Source organism: Anolis sagrei, chromosome 1 (assembly GCF_037176765.1).
Source record: "Anolis sagrei isolate rAnoSag1 chromosome 1, rAnoSag1.mat, whole genome shotgun sequence".
NCBI lineage: Eukaryota > Metazoa > Chordata > Lepidosauria > Squamata > Dactyloidae > Anolis > Anolis sagrei.
In genome coordinates, this window is record NC_090021.1 from 321,315,391 (window position 1) to 321,336,982 (window position 21,592).

Genomic DNA, 21,592 nt, shown 5'->3' on the forward strand with positions numbered 1-21,592 from the left:
GAGGTGGGAAGCTGTTGAGCGAGCAGCAATCACAGAGCCACCGTGCGCATGCGTCTATTCACGCGCACGCCTTCCCTCACTCCCTCTTGAAGCTGCGATTGGTTCACATTGATGGCACTCGGGACGGATGGCCAATCCGAGCTCATTTTTCCTCCTATCGCAAGGAGAGGCGGGGCGTTTGGGTGGAGCGGAAGAGCGTGCGCTATCCACAGTGCCACCGTGCGCATGCGTACATACACGCGCATGCCTTCCCTCTCTCACTCCGTCGGTCTTACAGGGTCTGTCTATGGCTTCTATTGGTTCCCACTTTTATCACTCTGGTTAATTGTCCAATCCGGTCCCAATGCCTGTTCTTTTTCCTCCAATCGCATACAGGGGCGGGACATGTGGAAAGAAGGTAAGACAAGTTAACGCCACTGTGCGCATGTGTGGAAATACTCGCCCTCCCAGTCCTCCTCCTGTAAGCCTGCTTCCAAGTTGGCTTCTATCTCGGTTGCGATTGGTTCCCAGTAACAGCACTCAGGACTTACTGACCAATCCGGTCCATGCGCAAGGCGTGTGAGAAAAAGGGAAGAACCAATAAAAGTCTTAGAGAAGGAGGGAGGGACGAGAATCGCATTCTCATTGGTGGGGAGTCATATTGATCCGCCTACTTTGTTTTTTTCTCTCCTCGCGGCGCTGATTGGCTTGCAAGCGTTATTGACATCGCGGAGACAAGCAGCCCTTTTGACGCATGCGCATGAAAGAGGAGGCGGGGTAAAGCGTCCACAGGGAGAATAGTGAGGCAATACGCAGCCTCTCGCGAGCCGACGGAATGACGTCAGCAAAGGCTTTGCTCAGAGTCTTCCAAGATGGCTCCGCGCTGGCGTGGTTGAGGCTTCATTGCTCGCGCGAGTTCGGTGAGTCTCTCCAGCTTCTGAGCGAGTGGGTGACTGAACGAACACCTGTGAGGGAGAAACAATGAGGCTGTTAGGAATTGTGGGAGTTGAAGTCCAAAACACCTGGAGGGCCCAAGTTTGCCCATGCCTGGTATATACATTCATTGGATAGCATAGCTCCTACCACAGTGGTGTTTGTTTTGCTGTCTGGACCCCTGTTCAGAAGATTTAACTACCTGGAGAAACTAGGAAAGCCCCTACCTACCCTAGAAACCTTTAAAAAGAACCTTAAAACCTGATTCTTCCGCTGCGCCTTTGGTGAGTAGGTAGAACGCCTCATCCCTCTCTGAAACTTTATCCCATTTATATCTTACCTGTTTCATACCCAGCATTATTATTTTTAAATTGTAATTATTACAATTACATAGGTTTTAAACGTTCTTGTGATACTCACCGTCTGGTGGGGACGAGGGACAGGGCCTTCTCGGTGGTGGCACCTCGGCTCTGGAACTTTCTCCCATTGGTGATTAGAACTGCCCATTATTATTATTATTTATTAAATTTTATTATTACAATGATAAAAAAGACAGACAGAACAAAGCAAAACATAGCTATAGACATACATAGACACATCCAAAGACCTAACTAACTAACATCGACAAACTAACACAACATACTAACTACAAGTATATTAAAATGAGGGTGCCCGCTACGGCAGCAGACCTCCACTTCTCTCTTCTACGGTATTTCAGTGACAATATCCGTTCTTCTATATTTACATAACTTTTAATTTTCTCCTTCTTCCTATCATGCCTTATCAGTCTACTATTTCATCTTTAACAATATGTAGATATTTATTCGTATTTACAAAGACAAAAAGAGGAGAAAAAATAGATCGTTATATTCTCCATTATCTATATGTCATATGTTCTTGTTCCTCAATTCTCTTGAACGATCTATTTCTTATATTTTTACCCATTCTTCAATTTCTTCATACTATTATTATTATTATTATTATTAACTTTATTTGTACCCCTCTAGCATCTCCCGAAGGACTCGATGCGGCTCACAAAGGCCAAGGCCTCAAAACACAACATAACAATACAACACCTAAAGCAAATTAAAAACAATTAAAGCAATATTAAACAACAAGCAATAAACAATACATCGAGACACTATAAAACTGTGCCGGGCCAGAGTAATGGGTACAGGATTAAAAGTGCTGATGTGACAGGTGATATGTAAGGATTCTAGGGTAAGTGCAGTGTGAGGTGTGCAGCAATCTTAGTTCTAATAAAGTGCTTCTGGGACTTGTTATTGGAGGTTCCTATTCTGGAAAGGCACATCAGAACAGCCAGGTCTTCAAGTTCTTTCTAAAGACTGCCAATGTAGGGGCCTGTCTAAGATCTTTGGAGAGGGTGTTCCAGAGTCGGGGGCCGCCACCACCCTCCTGACCTTTAGAAAGTGGGTGAAAACCTGGCTCTGGAATTTGGCATTTGATGAGTGAGGCAATAACTCTTGACCACACGGACGGATGGGGATGAATAGTGATTTTATGTTAACGATTTGGCCTTATATAATTATATGATATGTGTTTATATTAGTGTATTATTGGATGTGATGTTTTTAAACTATTGTGTATGAATTCCTTTGTTGTAAACCGGCCTGAGTCCCTCGCTGGAGGTGAGAAGACTGGTATATAAAATTTCTAAATAAATAAATAAATGTATTACTGTTAATGTTCATTGCTTTTTTGTTTATGACATTTATTTTAACTATTTTGTATTGCTTGTTTGTTCTTGCTTTTTTATTGATGTGCTGTGGGCTCAGCCTCATGTAAGCCGCACCGAGTCCCTTGGGGTGATGGTAGCGGGGTATAAATAAAGTTTTATTATATTATTATTATAACCTCACGCTATTGCTTAGCCTCAACGTTCTGTCATTGGAGTATACGTCCGTCCGTCCCTTTATGGAAAGCTTGATTCCACAAAACCCACTCTAATGAGGCCTCCTCCACAAATAACCTGCTTCTCCTTTATCTCACCTGAGTTTTAAATTAGTTTTTCTTTTAATTATTACATTATTACATTGTCACTGTGATTGTGCTTATTGTAATTTTATATTGTTATGTATTCATATATTTTATGTAATTCTGATGTTGTTTATTGTTTTCGGTTTGCGTTTTCGGTTTTACTCTGTTGTAATTTATTGTTTTGGGCGTGGCCTCATGTAAGCCACCCCGAGTCCCCACTGGGGAGATGGTGGCAGGGTATAAATAAAGATTATTATTATTATTATTATTATTATTATTTCACCTCACTTTGTGTCCCTTTGAGAATTGGGTTTAGGAAAATGTGGCTTGTTGAGGAAACAAGGATTGGTGATAAAGCTTCAGTTGAGACACCTTTTCCCCGTGATAATACAGGGTGAGGCAGCATAACTTCCTTTTTTCAAAACTTATTAAAACCCAATTTTTATTTTTATTTTTTTATAATATAGGTGCATACCTAAGGTTTTGTTTTATGTAGTTTTGAAGATCAAATTAGGTAGGTGACGTCCCCCATTCTCCATATACTGAGTAAACCGATTTCTGGCGTTTGTCATGACTCTTGCTAGCATAGCAGGCGTTATGTTGGCAGTTTCTTCCTGAATGTTGGTCTTCAAATCTTGTAGGGTCCTTGGACACATGAACACAGGATTTCAAAAAAACCCCATAGAAAAAAATCACAAGGGGCCAAATCTGGAGAGCGGGCCAGCCACTCCAAATCTGCTCGAAAAGGAGGCCTCAACGACAAAAGCACGCTCCTCACTGTTCCAACGCATGATGGCGACTGAACTGTGTCAGGACAAAACTTTATACTCCAGCCTCTCGAATGAGACCACTAGTGCTCCGCTACGTCTTCAACCCACTGAATGGCGTGCATTTTAAAAAAGTTATGCTGCCTCACCCTGTACTTCCAGGAGTGAATTTTCCTTCCTAGGGGTAGATTTCTCTCATACCTTCTTGTCTCACTCCTGGTCTTAACTATGAGTCGTTTGTAAGCTGGATATTTGTAACTTGGGGACTGCCTGTACAGGCGCTAAGAGGAATAAAATATATTATTGTTATTATTATTTACTACTTACCTCTTACAGCTGAAAGCAGACCACAACATAGTTACAGTGGGGGGGGGGGGGGGAAAGTATTTAGTCAGACAATGAGATTTTCTGGATGTGTTTTCTCATGTTGTCTCTCATAGTTGAGGTCTACTTATGATGTCAATTACAGGCCTCTCTCATCTTTTTAAGTGGGAGAACTTGTACAATTGGTATCTGACTAAATACTCCCCCCCCCCCCCCACTGTATAATACATCATCTTATTGAAATATATTCCGTAAAAGCATATTTTACAGTCATGTTTCTATGTATATTAAAATACATGGGACAAAAATTAAAACATACACAAAAACATAGAATGTGTATTTAGAATTCATGATTACAACTGGCTAGCTATTATTATTATTATTTCTTTACTTTATTTATACCCCTCATTTCTCACCCCTCAAGGGACTCAAAGCAGCTTACAAACTTGGCAAAAGTTCAATGACGCATCATCAAACAAGCCATATCAAACTATAAAACAATTAAAACATATACACAAATTAACACACATAAAAGCAATAAAACAAATTTAAAAACATCACCAATTAAAACATAATAAAGTGCCTGCCGGAAGAGAAAAGTCTTCATTTTATTTAATTGTGTTTTTATCTGGATTGTTATATTTTCTATTCTCATATTTTAATTGTGTTTTTGCTTTAATGGGTTTTTTGTATTTATCTCTTGTGGGCATTTTGTCCCATATGTAAGCCGCTCCGAGTCCCTTCAGGGAAATGATGGTGGAGTATGATAATACAGTTATTTTTATTATTCAGTTATATTGGAGAATCACTGGTCACTTAACCAAGTGGAGGATTATGACCTTTTAGGATCATAACCTATTGGATTATGGTCAGTTGGGAAAACCATAATATTTATATCTTTTAAAAAAGAAATGGTATCCACATGTATTTATCCTTTGCAATAGGTTTTTAGCTGTTAGTCTGATTTCCATGTGACTCTGAACTATTAGAAACAGAGAAGATGCCAATACTCACCCCTCCCTCCCCCTCCCTCTATATATATCTCAGACTTCGGAAGTGTTGTTTAGTGTTCGAAGCCCATCGACTCCCATAAATACCTTGTTTCGATTTCTCAGGAGACAAAATTCAAGTAGACTTCTTTAAAAAATAACTTGTTTTACTCTCAACTTTATGCATTTAAATATTCAGGCATATTTCATGTTAGTTTGAACTTCAAAACATTTTGGTTTCTTTCTTTAACTTTCAGTCTTTATCAACACTATACAGCTCTGGACAACTCTCTTCTATAACTACTTTCAACTGTCATCTTCAGTGGTCGTCCCTCAATTGTCATATTTTAACTGTTCTGATCTGGTCACATGGTCTGCACCCTACACAATCTCAGGAACATAGAATTAGGAAAAACTGCATACCAAAGAATACATATACATTTCAGTAAATAAAACAGCATCACATTATATACAGACAAATCATTAGACGGGAGGCTTGAGAAGGTTGTCTGTTTCCAACAAGTTGTGTTTTAAATTCTGACAACTCGTTTGTTTTAATTTTTTTATTCAGCGATTTCTATGCTGCCTTTCTCCAGAGCGAACCCAAGGCGGCTCACACCATCTTTAAAAATACACATAGTAACATAAAACCATTAACTAAAAACAGTTAAGAGTTTCAAGAGTGCTCCTTAGCAAATTCCACATTATAAATACTAAAAGTCCTCTAAAATTCCCCATATGACCATAAAGTGCCTGGCTTCATTTAAAAGCTGCTTTAAAAAGGAAAGTCTTCACACCTTTCCTAAATTTCATAAGGGTGGGAGCCGATCTAATTTAGCTACCGTGGCTCTTCTGACAGATCATTCCATTGTCTTGGGGTGGTTCTTGCATTCTACAAAATATATAGTGGCCCACAGAAATGTCTGGAAGCATGCTACTCAATGCAAACCTCTGTTGTGATATTGTGTCTATGAGCAGCAAGTCACATCCTACATTTCAAGGCCCCATTCATGCTGGGTAGGATGAAAAGGTAGACTTGTCGTCTTTTTAAATGTTGGTATTAAATTTAGATATGTGAAAAAAATCATTTAGAACTTGATATATTCTCAACAATTTATTCCCCATAGGTCCTGAAGTCATTAAACATAAAGCAAGTTGTTGAAAACAGAAACAGTTCTACTTCAATAAATGAAGGAAAACAAGGAAAACTCCAGTCCTTCTGTATCTTTGGCAAGCCTGGATCACACAAAACCATGCTGGTACTGGGATAAGAAAGATTTGGCTCATACACCGTCACAATTGGAAGGACTTGATCCTGCTACTGAAGCAAGATATAGAAGAGAAGGTGCTCGTTTCATCTTCGATGTGGGAACCCGTTTAGGACTGTATCCTTTGATTTAGTGTTATGTGCAATTTCTTGTATATGATAATGTAATTAAAACTATGATACTGTCACAGTTTTAATATCTTGTTATAGTATAAAATTTTAATGGCATTTATTAGAGTTCAAATCAATGCATGCCGTTAGGCTCAGAAACTCCCTCCCTAGAGAAAGCTTTAATGGAGACACCTTTTTTATGATAACTCTTCCAGGAGTAAATTGTCCTTCTGAAGGTAGATTTCTCTCACTTCCTGTTGTCTCACCCCCGTTCTTTACTATGAATCATTTGTAGTCAGATGTTTGTAACTTGGGGACTGCCTGTATATAGAAACAGTGAGAACACTAGTGTAGAGATGGACATAAAGGTTAGAGGAACATAGTATATAAATTAAATTAAATAGAACTGTGTTTTAAATGTCAGACCGTGACCTGTTAGAAAAAAGAAAATTAAATTTGCTGTCTTCCAGAGTTATTGGAGTTAAACAAAACATCCAATATTAAGTATGTTACAAATTATTGTACATTACAAGTATCTTTAGACACAGTTCTTTGTGTTATAACTTGCAAGAAAGTCTGCAGAGTTCACTTTCCCCCAAAATCAGCACACTTAACAAGCGAAAGTACTACCATATATGTTTGTATGTATTATTTAGTGTATTTGATATTTATATTTAGAGTTGAATTTGAGCTAATCTGTTTATGTTCTTAAACTGTGATCAAGACATTATGATACATTGGCAACTGGAATAATATACTTCCATCGGTTTTATATGTTCCACTCCTTCAAACAGTTCCCAAGATATGTAAGTAGAAAGTTGTGCTTTTGTGCTATTGTGATGAATTATAATGTTTTGCCATCCATGTCCTTGATAGAGAAATGGAAACCACATCCCTGTTCCAAGAGGATTACTTTGGGTCCTGTTTTGGGTCTCATTCACCGCTTTGGGTCCCATTCAGGGAGAAAAGTGGGATATAAATAAAGATGATGATGATGATGATGATGATGATGATTATTATTATTATTACAAACTAGAAATACACCAAGACAAGAATGCAGGAAGGAGAAACATGTTGGAGTGGATGCGGGAGGAGAATGTGAAATGTTGTGACTATATGTTCTTACGGTTCATTGTGGTATAATATACAGATAGTGCTAAAAGAATAATGTAAATATTGTGTTATTAGCTATTGCTCATTTTGATGTCAAATGCTGACAAGGGCTGGTTCTGGGCATAAACATAAGGTAGATGTATCAAGTCCATGGTAATAGATGCAGTCTGTTCACTATTTCTTGCTTCATCAGAACAGTGAATGCAGCAATTCTAACCAGTAAATGAAAGTTGATGCTTTACATAAATAAATGTTCTTGATGGAATGCTCCTAAATAAGCAAAAATGTGTAAACCAAGAATAAACCTTGGTTTGTAGTCTTGTATTTTAATGGCACAATAAGTCAATTTGGTTTGATTCTTGCTTCATTAACTCAAGTGCATTTTCTTGGGTTACACAAAAATGTATTGCAGTATAGTATTTCGTTAGAACACATAGGCTTTGCTTCTGATATTTTTTCAATATTTTGAGGAAACCTTTACAATTATTATTTCTAGTTTTTATGAATCAAGGGATCAGTTATCTCATGGTAGAGATTCTAGGAAATGAATTAGAATCCCAGTATCAACTTGAGGTAGTGTAGTTGCATTTGGACCTTTTCAAAAAGATACCATACTTACCAAATTTGAAAATAGGGCACACGTTTTAAGATAAAAAAGTATGTCTTCCTGTGTTGTGTATAAATTCTTTCCTATATCAAAATAGATAATAATGTGGGAGGATTTTTTTATCATGTAAAATCAATTATTGTGAGTTATGGTATACACTTGGACAACTTCATAAAGACACTTTCTTTTCATAGGTGACAGGAGCATGCTGCCTCTTCTTAGCAGGCAAAGTTGAAGAAACACCTAAAAAATGCAAAGATATCATTAAAACAGCTCGTAGCTTACTAAATGATGTGCAGTTTGGACAATTTGGAGATGATCCAAAGGTAAAAAATCACATGTGCTAATGATTCTGTCATCTGAAACCGTCAAAGAGTAACAAAAATACTATTGTCTATAGTTTAGCACATTATTTTAGTGGGTTTTTAAAGTAAAAATAACAGTAAACTAAGCTAGAGTAATACCAACATTCTTTTATATCAACTATTGGGAACTTAATTCATTGTTTAACAAGTGAAGTACTATTTCAGTGGTTGGGTTCATATTTTAGACAAATTTGTCATCATGTGTTATTTTGAAAGGCAATGTGTACTGCAGTGTTTGTGTGTTGTTCTTCTGTTGCATTTGCCTGTCTTTTCAGCAAAGAAATAACCCACTGCACAGGGGAAGCAGTGAAACTGGCCACACAGAGTGCAGCCATATGCATACAGTAAGCAAATTGGAAAAAAATAAACTTTTGTCACTTATTTTCTTTGTTATAGTAATCATAGGCCTTTTGTAACCACAAAGTCTTCAGACATTTTTATAAATTTAAGAAATGCCAGAAAGCCTTACAGATGACACTTCATTGGCTTCTTTCAACAAAATTTGCTAAACAAAAATATGTGTCACTAGATTGTTCTGCCACATTGTTTGTCAGTAACTTTGGAAGTTTCAAAGGTTCTGAATACTTTGTGAGCAGCTCCCCATTGAAATTATTGTGGTTGTCTATTCTTGTGTAAATTGTGGTGCATTGGGGATTTTAGTTACCCTTTCTGCATTGAAATAATTAGCATGAGAAGAACAAAGCATCAAGGTGCTGACTTTGATGGATATAAGTCATCCACGCTCACTGGAATTCACTCTTAGTTTCAGTTGCACTAGTAAAGAAAGCTTAAAGGTAATCTGTTCCCCTCCTGTCATGACTTCGCCACTGATAATCAGTTTGGCCTCACATTGATAAATGGTAATTTCATAAGTAACACTTAGGTGAAAGAGGGCATTTAGTTACAGTTTACTGACAATGCAAATAATGTAACCTTCATAAGGCAGCATCAACAACCAAAATGTGGTTTTTGTCAGAAATTTGGATGTTGGAAGTCATCCTGTTCTAATTGAACCAAAACATTCTGTGTTATAGTTATTAGCATTTGACTGCACATGTGTGCAGTTTCACTCTTTCCCCAAAACTGTGTGGCACTATTATATACACATTCCTCTTCCCCCAATGTGGTTGTACAGCAGAGATCAGCCATTGGGCTGTGTTGTGGGGGTACTGAAAAACAAGGTCAGATTCTAAAAATGTAACCCTCTTTTCACTATCATTAGAATTTCAACCCACATCATACCTCAGTTTAGGTGTTTTTTCCCCTCCTATTTTGCCCTTTCTGGAGCTTTCCTAGGTCAAGAGGCTTTTTGTCTGAAAGGGAAATAGGAGATCTGTGTTACTTGGCCAAAATTGTAGTTCCTTGCGCCATCCTACTTGATTCTGCATGCTTTTAGGCCACAAGGACACCCAAGAAAGGGAAAGTAAACATGAGACTTTTAGCTGGCATGGCTGTTCCTGAGTATTGTGAAACAGCAAAAATGCAGTTGCTTATATGCACTTACATTCATTTTATTTCTAAAGTTTTTTAAAAGGTGAGCTTATTTCAGGACAGACAAATTCTTTTAAACATAAAATTCTTAAAGTATGTTCCCTTGGCATTATTTTATAATACCATCTGGAACTTATGTAAAATGTAAAAAATGAACTGGTGTTTTAATATATTCTTTGCTCTTTTGTGATATTTAGGAAGAAGTTATGGTGTTAGAAAGGATCTTACTGCAGACGATAAAATTTGATTTACAAGTGGAGCACCCTTATCAGTTCCTACTTAAATATGCTAAGCAACTCAAAGGTATCAAACAATTGGCATTGCTTGACATTTGCTGTTATGTGGGCACAATCGTACTCTACTTGTAGCCACTTTTACCAGTTTGATTAGCTGGTGGGTAATAGGAAATGCTTTGCAGGCCAATTAACACCACTTTGACTTGTATGTAAAGTAACAGAAAATCCAACCTTTTGATTGTTGCATGCCTAGTATGAATTCACTGATTGTTTTGTAGGTGAACGGAGCACTGAATGTATGACTTCTGTGTTTCCATATTTCTTTCTGGGTATAAAATAATTTCTGTGCAAGAAAGCATGATTACCATGTGATTTGTTCCTTGATTTTTGTTTATTTACTCTAAAAGGAGAGAAAACGTGTTATTCTACTTATGTCCTATAATATCCCCTGTGGGCATGTGTCTGGCAACATGCTGTGTGGGCAAATTAACTTGAGCCTGCGTCATCTCAGTCCAAACTGACTAGGATTGTAGGTGCAGAGCCCTTCTGCTGGTTAACTGTTTGATGAAGAGAGAAAGACAATGCAGTATCTTTTGTTCAGCAAGACTTTTACTGCATATTCTGTTGAATTAGAAAGCAAAGATCCATGTTTAGCTTCCTTTGGTAAATTGTAAATTCATTTATTTATTTATCCTATTTATGCCCCACCTTTCTCAACCTTGTAGGGGACTCAAGGCTGCTTGCATATATAGGTAATGATTCGATGCCATGTAAACATACATACATAATATAATAAACAAATACCTTAAAACAATAATTAAGAACATATAAAACCTTAAAAGACTTATTAAAATTACTTTATCCAAAATCATAATCCATTGCCGTTTCAAATTGGCCCAACATTACCTAAGTTCCAGCACTTTGGTATGGTCCTCCGCTCTACAATCCTGACATTTTAATGTCCATGAACATTATCATCCCAGCCCCACCTTACTGAATTTTGCACTTTCCCTTAGCTCTATCTAGGAATTTGAACAAACCCAGAGCCCTCTGAACTCAGTACTTTTATCCTTCTGTATGGTACTGTTTTTATGATGTTATGTTTTATTGTGACATGTTTTTATTTGGTTTTGTTTTGATGCTGTCTTACTGTGTTATGTTTTTAACTTTGTTCTCTCTGGATTTGTCCCTTTCTAAGCTGCCCAGAGTCCCTTAGGGGAGATGGAGGTGGGGTATAAAAATTGAGTTATTGTATTATTATTATTATTATTATTATTATTATTATTATTATTATTACATAATCCCACATCCACATCTTTATCCTTTTCCTGAAGGTCAGGAGGGAAGAGGCTGATCTGATTTCATTAGGGAGGAAGTTCCATAATTGAGGGACCACCACTGAGAAGGCTCTGTCTCTCCTCCCCACCTGCAAAGGAGGCAGGACCAAGAGCAGGGCCTCCCTAAATGATAAAAAGACTGAAGAACAGTGCACATCTTATTATTAACCCTGTAGAGAGAAATTAAAATGTTGTCTTTCTGACCAAGTTAAGAATGACAAGTCTCCAAGTTACTTACTAGCATCATTTTTCGAGCTGGAAATGGTGGTGAATATCAGCTTTTGGTCTCCACTTCCTAAAGGAACTCAATAATCCTTTGGGTAGAAGAGTCCAACTTTCTCTTGTTCCATTCCCCCCCCCCCCTTTTGATATTAGATACTCAAGAGGAAGGAAGAAGGAGGTGACTCTCTCAGTTGCCTTTCTTGCTACAGAATTAGGAAGACCGTCTTAGGCAGTCCCTCACAAGCTTTGCTTTGTATGCTCCAAGGCACTTCACCTTATCTATGCAAGTGGTTTGCTGTTAGTAATCCTTTTCCATCCCATCTCAATAGGTGATAAGAACAAAATTCAGAAACTGGTTCAGATGGCATGGACATTTGTCAATGACAGGTAAAAAAAACCTTTCACATCATCTCCTAATTTAATGCAAATTGTTTCTGTTAAATAGTTTGATCAATGGTTGCTTTCTTGTCTGGGGCATTTCATGGTGAGAATCATCCTTTGCATGTGGTCATAAATTGCTTTAGTGCTTTTTAACATAACTATAATCTATATTTCAAAATGTTGAGTGAATAGAAGATAAACATGAAGCATTAAATCAGCGCTAGGTCACAGTGATGGATTGGAAAGGCAAGTGAATTGAAGTTTACTCTACACAAGATGGAGTAACTCTACCAAGTAACTGATATCCAACCTGTTTTTTTTCATGGGTTGCTCTCACAGAGTCATCAATTTAATAATCTAGAGGTCCCTATTAATCTTTCCAAATCACAGAGGACTCAAGAAGCTTTCATGGCATGGAGTATCTTTTATTAGCTAAGGCTTTTATGCCAGCTATCATTAAATGCAAACATTTGTAGTCTCGTTTTACTTATCTGTGCAATGTTAATTTCTAATTTGAACCATTACAATATGTGAGACAGCTTTTGAAAATAATCCAGAGACATGTGTTAGTCTACCAGTATGTCTATGCTACTTGTTTCAGTTCTTATTGTGTACTTGTTCATAGTTTTCGTGCTAAATGGGAGATCTTTGTATTTTCAAATCTTGTTTTACTAAATGAGATAGTAAAAGAAAGACAAAGAACATTTAGACCTTTCTGAGGAAGATTACAATTCAAAATGATTGAGGTGGACATCAACTGTCCTCATCAATAAATGGGAGTAGGATGTTGGAAGGATATGTTCAATTTCCCCACCCCTTTCTTAAGTAATGTACGTGTTATACATTCCATTGCTGATGGATTTTTTTGTAGCGTTTTCCATCATATAACTGATGTTTTAGAGTATCTCCACTGTCATGGGGGTTGCTGAGGTGATTACATTTGGCAACTATATTGAAACAAGATATTTTATATTATAAACTATTTATTTATACTTTACTTTTTTCCTCAGGATTGAGACCTAAAGCAGTAGTTTACTCCTTCAAAACAACTTCAAAAATATATACTGTCAAAAACATAAAGATAAATACAGAAAATTGTGTCATTCATGCCATTATTACATGACATAGCGAGAGTTAAACAATTGATAATTTTGACATATAAACAGCCTTATTTTCAATAAGCAATTATTTTGATATGAGGTTCTTTGATTTGTATGAGTCAGTAATTTAATAAAAGAAAGCTTTTTAGAAGGTCCTTTTATGCTCATGGTCTTCTGTCTAGCTGGAGTTTTTTTTAGCAAGCCTCAACATTGAGAGAGTGAACAAAAAGAATGGAAAAACACAGAATTTTGGTGTCAGGTTGCTGCCGTAAAGAATGCAGCAAAGCTTAAGCTTGGAACAAATAGGATTCTGCTCTAGCCAAATCTACTGTCATTGTGTACATCTGCCTGAGATAGGCAGGGTAAATAGCATCCCTTACTGAGCATTCGTGAACATGACAACAGACAGAAGAGTGGAAAGCTGATACACCTTCCTTACCATCTACTCCAAACATCTTTAAAAAACATAGATATGTAAAGTCTGGTCACCAAAGTAAAATAAGCCTGGTGAAAAACAACCCCTGATTGCATTTTGGAAGAAGCCTCCAGGTGATTTCTAGAGGGTTCAATTTTTTTTCTTTACTTCTGTAAGGTTTATTTGACCGTGTTTTATTTCACAGGGCATATTCTTAGTTCTCAATAAAAAGTTTATTGGAAGTGGTCTTTTTTGTGGTGTAGGAACCTATCAATGCACTTTCCAACTCTGGTACCCAATTTTCTATTAAAGAAGTAATGCTTAGGAATCATCTACTTTATTATGTGCAGTATACCTGTATTTATACACTCTGCATTTTATATGTCAAAATAAAGTATATGTAAATGTTTAGTAGGCCTGTGTCCTAATGATGTGGGGGTTTTGTTTTTCTAGTCTGTGCACTACATTGTCATTGCAATGGGAACCTGAAATTATAGCTGTTGCGGTTATGTATCTGGCTGGTCGCTTGTGTAAGTTTGAGATTCAGGAGTGGACGTCGAAGCCAATGTACAGAAGATGGTGGGAACAGTTTGTGCAGGATGTACCTGTTGATGTCCTGGAAGGTAAATGGAAACATTTGCTACCAAACCTTTCTGCCTGAATTATTCATGCATTTGATATCATCCACAGCTTGTCTTTTAGGTGTCTGAACTGCTGAACTAGAATGTTACATTGAAATTAAAAAGTATTTTAATTTTTTTGTTTAGAATCCAAATAGGAAAAAAAATGTTTCATTTGCATCCCTGAAAATACATAGTGGTAATAATTGGCCCATGTGGTCTCTTCCAACTCTATGATTCTAATGCCTTAATCCATTTAAAATTATATGCTTAAAAGAGAACCATAGTTTAAAAGAAGCTTGTTCAGTCTTGAACTAGAATATCTAAGTTTAGTCACAGATGCTGGCCATACAGTCTGGAAATCACACAACACCCCAGGCACTTGAGTATTGCCTACAGTAAAACTGAGAAGATGGTGTGGTAATCTTGAACTTAGTGTCATCTCAAAAAAGCTTGAGATAAAATGTATTTGGTATAATTTTCAACACAACCTTCAAAAAATCTGTGACTGTTTAGCAGAGTGCTTGACTTGCCATTTTAATTTTTTTGTTAAGATATTTGTCATCAGATCCTGGACCTGTACTCACAGGGGAAGCAGCAGATGCCTCACCATACCCCGCATCAGCTCCAGCAGCCTCCTTCCCTTCACTCAACTCCCCCAGGGCCTCCTTCTCAGCAGCCCCAGCCATCTCAAAGCTCAGAGCAGCCCCAGGCCCAGCAGCCAAAGGAGCCTCAGCAGGCAGGACAGCAGCCGCCGCCACCACCACAACCACCACAACAGCAGCCACCACCTCCACAAACTCAGCCGCCCAAAAAGCCATCTCCTCAGTCAAGTCCTCCCAGACAGACAAAACGACCAGTGGTAAGACCGATTGAAATCATACTGTGTAGGCTTGCATCTACCTTTATTTGAAGTTCTTCCATTTCCATTTTGTTGCACTTAGTACAGCCCCTAGTGTTTTACCTAGTATGACTAAAAGAAATAGTTCTCTGTTTCTAACCACAAAAGTGTGAAACAAAGTGTGATGGAAGCCAGGGATCCAAACTAGCATTTCTAGTTGTAGAAGTCACTTTTTCAGTAGGATTGTGAGATGGCCAAAACATGTGAACTGTAGAAACCTGCCATAGAAAACTGTGACACTGCTAGACTCGGGCATGTTTCCTGGGCTAAAAGTTGGGCTGGTGACAAGGAGTGAAAATCCCATGGCTTAAGTTAATGTAGTGTAGGATCTAAAGCACTTCCTTCCCAAGAATTTAGCACAGGGTATATCAGGCAACCATATAACAAAATCAGCCCAAAAATGTTGGTGTATTATATGTATGGAGTTTATGGGAGTACAAGTACTCAGAATATCAAAAGCTAAAAGGGTTTAGCAATGTTAGCAATAATGGAAATATAAAAACAGCACTTGTGCTATTGTATTAAAGGAAATAGATCAGGAGCTGACAACATGTAACCCTCCAAACATTGTTGGATTCCTAACTCCTATTACGCTGGCTTACCTTGATGGGAATTTGTAAGAGAAGAGGGTATGAAGGCCAATTCAACTGATCTGAGGCTACTGGAGATTTCTAGTTCAGGACCGACCTAGACAAGATAGTGCCACAGCCATTCCAGTTGTCTGTAGCCAGGTTTGTCAAAATTGAGATACATAGCACAGAGCTAAGATTCCAAGTGGCACAGTCAAACATAGTATAGAATCATAGAATACTAAAGTTGGAAGAGCTCGTAAAGGCTATCCAGTCCAACCACTGCCATGCACTCCTGACAGATTCAGCCTCTGCTTAAAAACCTCCAGAGAAGACTCCACCATGTTCCGAGGCAGCATATTCCACTGCTGAGTAGCTCTTATGTTCTGGCCTATAGCCTTAGACTGTTGTTCTAGGTGACCATATGACCAAATAGCCAAGAATAGACTTCGTTCCAGGCAATTTCCAGAATCAAACACATACACAACTCAAGGAAAGGGATTTATATATATTGTGTATACATATAATATTTATAATATTGTAATGTAATGCAATATAATACTACTACTAATAATATGATATTATAATTATATATTTATATTACATGTAATATTACTAATAATATTACAGTATAATGTATATAGTGCAATATAGCAATATTTAAAACTGATATTGTACTATGTTAATAATATATTGTATGTATATATACCTTGTAAGCCGCTCTGAGTCCCCTTCGGGATGAGAAGGGTGGCATATAAATGTCGTAAATAAATAAATAAATAAATAAATAAATATTTGCAACGTATGAGGGAAAGGGAGAAGCTATATGTATTGCCTATCCTCTTTGAATTTACTACAACCATACAAAAATAACAGAGGTCTAGGTATACATACCATTTGCCTTCATGAGGTAAGTTCTAGTAAAGAAGCAAAGCATGAACACAGCAAAGAATAAAGTAAGGTTGAAAAGCACTTATAGCATGTAAGGCAAACAAGGGCAAAATTCCACTTCTTTATCCATATCTCAAGATGACCCAGTTAAGCAATCAAAGGATCCGAATTTCAGAATTTCATAGCATTTACCCTAGATGCTTGTTCAAATTTTCTCAGCTAGTGAAATTGATTTATAATCTCAGGAAAATCAGAATAATGATAGTGACATCTGAATGCTTAAGTGAGAACCTGACAGAAACTCTTTGAAATTCAGATTTTGTGACAGAATCTATCATATTGTGGAAGCCAATGTATTCCCCATACCTGATTTAGAATTTGAAATTAAAATATTTTACATTAAATTAGAGGTGAAAATTCTATAATTCCAAACATTTGCAGTTCAAAACATTTGTTGTTGTTACAGATTGAAGCATTTGATTTACAGTTTCCTTTTCCCTCAATAACAGGTTGTATCACCAAAAGAAGAAACAAAATCTGCAGGTAAAATAGTTTATTTCCTCTTTTCCTATAACACATTTATTTTCTACCATAAAAGATAGTTATTCACAAGTTCATATGTCTATTCCAAAGTAAACACTTGAATTTTAACTTTAATGGTATTATTACGTTTCTTTTATTTGAAGGAGTCTTATTAACTTGTTTGCTATGTTATTAATTGTAGCAATGCCTATAAATCTTCTGTTTTCAGACGCACCTCCTGCTAAAGTTGCTAAAATGGAACCTGCTCATCCACCAATACCACCCGTGCATCAACCACCTGGTAAGTTCTACCAATTTTTTTAAAAAAATAGTCTTTAGTTTAGGATGTATAATATGTGGGAGGGAACGTCCTTTGGTGTTTTTTTCCTTGTGCAGCAAATGCAAATTACAATATAAGTATCTGGATAAATTTTCTCCTGTATTCTGAATTTGAGCATGTTTGTTTGGAGAAATATCTTCAGCAAGCATGCACTTTTCCCATATAGAACATAATTGCTGTTCCACTTCTTTTACATGTTAGTTGTCCTTTCACTAACCCTGAGATAGGACATATAAATTAGGGTGCAGCTGCATGATAGTCCCTTCATCTGATTTGAGCTCGGCTTGCAAGAGAGAATTTTCTAGAAATTCTGCCATTTTAGCTTTCCAATTTTCACCAAAGATATTTAGAAAGGCAATTCCACCTTTTATCCTTAATGTGGCTTTCACAGTCTAGTCTTCTGGGTTTCATTGGGCCCACCATGTCAGTAATTGGGAAAATATTGGCTTTATGATTTTGGTTCTTTATTCCTTCACTCACAGCATAAAAGGAGCCTGTCAGATAGCATGTCAACACTTGAGGTGTAGGCCCTAAGTTTGGTACTTTCAAAACACATCTATCTTCCACAAGTATTGTACATTTCCACAGTTCTTGTGTTTCTAATCCACAATCAGTGATAAGCAAATTTTCACCTTCATTTGAATTATAAACAGTTTTTTCCAGCTCTTTATTTCCAGCTCTTATATAATTTGCATAACATGTAGAAGCTATTGCAGAAAGGTATAAATAAACATTCAATAAAATTCACATAATACAGCATCTGAATAATTGGGCAATTAATATTGTGGAGAAAAACCTCAAGACCCAGATCTAGTTCCTTGGATTAATGGATTCAGACCAAAAAATGATACATGCTATATCTAAAATGTAATATTTTGTTAATTTTTCCCTTCTTGGGTTTTCTGAAACTCAGATGAATTAAGAGTGACCTTGTGTCTTCAGTCTTATTGGCATTTGATGATAATGATGATTACAATATTTTTGTTCAGATATTGGAATATTCTGTTTTGTTTTCTGTAAGTCTATCATTGGCCTATGCAGTTGATCTGCACATTCTGTGTTTTTTTTTTTCAGAGCACAAGCCTTCTTTGACAACTGCTGTTTCCTTGGGGGGTGACCAATCCTCTATCGTAGATTCCGTAGACATTGCAAAAGTCCAGATTGCGCCCCCATCTCACCCGGCTCCTGTCCATCAGCCACCCCCTATGCCTCACCGCCCGCCTCCTCCGCCCCCGCCATCCAGTTACATAACCGGCATGTCCACGACCAATTCTTATATGTCGGGAGAAGGATATCAGAGCCTTCAATCGATGATGAAGACAGAAGCGCCAGCATATGGAGCTCTGCCACCCTCCTATGGACCTCCAACCCACATGCCATATCACCCTCATGTGTATCCTCCCAACCCTCCGCCGCCTGTCCCTCCTCCTCCACCCACTTCCTTCCCACCACCAACTATTCCTCCTCCCGCTCCAGGGTATCCTCCGCCGCCTACCTACAATCCCAACTTCCCACCCCCTCGGCTGCCTCCCAGCCATGCCGTCCCACCGCATCCTCCTCCGGGAATGGGAATGCCGCCTGCCAATTACCCGCCTCCCTCAGTGCCCCCTGGTGGACAGCCACCAGTGCCCCCTCCAATACCGCCTCCTGGCATGCCCCCTGTTGGAGGACTTGGCCGAGCTACGTGGATGAGATAGCATTTGTACATAAGATAACCTTTAGGTTGGCGAATAGTTTAATGGTTAGGATTGTTGAGAGAAAAAAACATGAAGAGAATTGTTTGTGTAATGTAGACATGGATGTACGGAAATGGAGAAGGCAATGGCTTAGAATCTTCACAGTTTAGTCAGCAGAAGAGAATTTTTAGTTCCAATATTGCAAAGCTAATTGAAATACAAGTTCTAAGTTGATTGTAGCACTGGATTATTTTGCACTAATAAAATGTTTTTAAGGGCCATATTGGCTTAGTTCTATGGGTAAAACCTAAATCTGCTGCTGGAAATCAGTGCCTCCTTTTTGAGTATCATGATTAATGATATTCCATCTGAAGGAGAAAAAACAACGTTCTGGTTGTCATTATAGAACATTCCAGCAACATACTTAGTTCTAAATAACAACCGCTAATTTTTTAAAATATATACACACAGACATCATTTGCAGTCTATAGCTGATGAACATCCTTTTTTTGTGGTTTTTGTTTTGGAATTTACTGGGATCTTGACCTGTAATGTACGTCTAAATCTCTGCAAATTTGTGTACATAAATAGCTATTTTCTAAGCGTGAAAGTCTGAATGTAATGGCCTTTGGTTATTTACCATTTGTTCATCTTTTTGAAAGGCTGACTTCATTGACCTGTATTCAAATAAATCTGGTTCTGAAGTCTGCAAGTTAGAAGTCTTTTTTTCATACATTCTGTTATGTCAGAAATATATTTTTCATAAACCCACCTTTGTGCATATATACATTCAGTCAACCAACAGTCTAGTTTGTGTATGCTCAGTATCGAGTTGATTTGGAGCTGCCAAGAATATTGTTTACTTAAATTCACTGAATATTTACTATTCAGACTTGCTTTTCCAAACAGATGGAATAAAACAACTTTCTAAACCTTTTCCTGTTTATCAGATGCTCTGGTAGATTTGTTCAATATTATAGTAATCAATTTGCTATATGTGTATTTATCTGGGCTAAAAGGCTGATCCAAGACTTGTAATCCTTTTCATGGCAATAGTACCAGTCATCATCCAGGGAGGAAAGCCAGCATCATAGGTCAATTCTGTCAGGACCTGCCAATGTCCACAACCTGGCTGCCAACCCCAAGAGACTCTTGGCTCTGCTTCTGTTTACTTGCCTTCAGTGAATGCAAGGAGTGAAGAGTTGGATCAATATTTTCTAGTTGCCTTATTCTCATCTAGAGCAAGGATATCTGCTTGGGTCTAGTGCAGTGTGAAGGTAAGTTGAGAGTGAACAATCAGACTGGAACGGGAAGATAGCCTCCATAAATGGATTTCACTGAAGACATGGTTTGTTAGGATATTTGGGAAATGAGAGACAGAAGCAGAGAGCTGGAATTCACTCTGTGCCAAGACATTATTGCCACTTTTGCTGCCAAACTGGCTGGCTATGCAGGCACACAGTCAATACTCCTGAATGGGGCAATTCAGTTGAAAGAATCATGTGCTGCAAGGGAGCTTGATCCAACACCTATGCTTTCCAAACATCTATGATGCTTACAAGATGGAGTGTAGCCATAAAAAAGGTTGAGAATGTCCCCTTGCAAATAATTTTTTTGCCCCGTTCAAAATGGGACTTCTTTTTAAAGAATGTCCAGAAACGTCAGCTGGTCCATAAAGTTATAGGCAGGTTGTTCAGAGTCTGGCTGCAGAGTAATTTTGGACATCAGTTTCCAAAATTCCTGATAGTTGGCCAAGCTTGCCGAGGCTTCTTAGAATTGATGTCTCAAACACCCGGAGAACCAAGGTTGGGAACCACCGTACTAGCAGATGTATGATGCCAGTAGTGGATGCATGGACAGAGCTACTCCTCTCTTATCACCTCCAAAATGGGAGGAAATGCCCAGGGAAGAAAATGCCTCTTTTGTGGATTATCTAGACTGCTTGCAGAAAAATGAGTGCCATGTGTCACCCTTGGTTTTGGTTATTCTGCCAAAGGTAAGTTCCTTCAAATACAGATGTGGGCCCCTATTCTGAGGACAAAATATTGAACAATCCCCTACAGCCAAGGTCCAGATTCACATTTGAATCTATAATTTACTTATTTAAAAATCATCCTTATTTTTGGGAATCACAGTAAATTTATTTCAGCCCTTACGCTGCAGCTCTATGCATATTCTATACCCATAGAGAAAGTTCTGAACATAGGTGGAATCACAACTCAGTAAATACCATATCTCCATGGTGATTGGAGCGGTGGTGGCACAATGGCTTAAACCCTTGTGCCGGCGGAACTGCTGATCTGAAGACCTGAAGGTTGGTGGTTTGAATCTGCAAGACAGGGTGAGCTCCTGTCTGTCAGCCCCAGCTTCCCATGCAGGGACATGAGAGAAGCCTCCCACAGGATGGTAGCACATCCAGACGTTCCCTGGGCAACGTC

The 21,592-nt window shown here is 38.0% G+C and overlaps 1 protein-coding gene across 4 annotated transcripts; it reads left to right on the top strand.

Moving 5' to 3' along the window:
- Window positions 1-375: 375 nt before the first annotated feature.
- On the top strand, window positions 376-20,090 carry CCNK (cyclin K). 4 transcript variants are annotated; one of them, XM_060755741.2, is made up of 12 exons: window positions 376-397; window positions 6,118-6,375; window positions 7,093-7,174; window positions 8,283-8,414; window positions 8,729-8,797; window positions 10,142-10,247; window positions 12,069-12,126; window positions 14,089-14,258; window positions 14,810-15,117; window positions 17,126-17,159; window positions 17,368-17,439; window positions 18,553-20,090. In XM_060755741.2, the coding sequence occupies exons 2-12, from the start codon at window positions 6,179-6,181 to the stop codon at window positions 19,173-19,175; spliced, it is 1,851 nt and encodes a 616-aa protein (XP_060611724.2). In that variant the 5' UTR covers window positions 376-397; window positions 6,118-6,178; the 3' UTR covers window positions 19,176-20,090. The 4 variants fall into 4 exon arrangements, with proteins under 4 accessions (XP_060611724.2, XP_060611707.2, XP_060611733.2 ...); XM_060755724.2 differs by lacking the exon at window positions 376-397 and adding an exon at window positions 793-924; XM_060755716.2 differs by lacking the exon at window positions 376-397 and adding an exon at window positions 794-899.
- The last annotated feature ends 1,502 nt before the right edge of the window (window positions 20,091-21,592 follow it).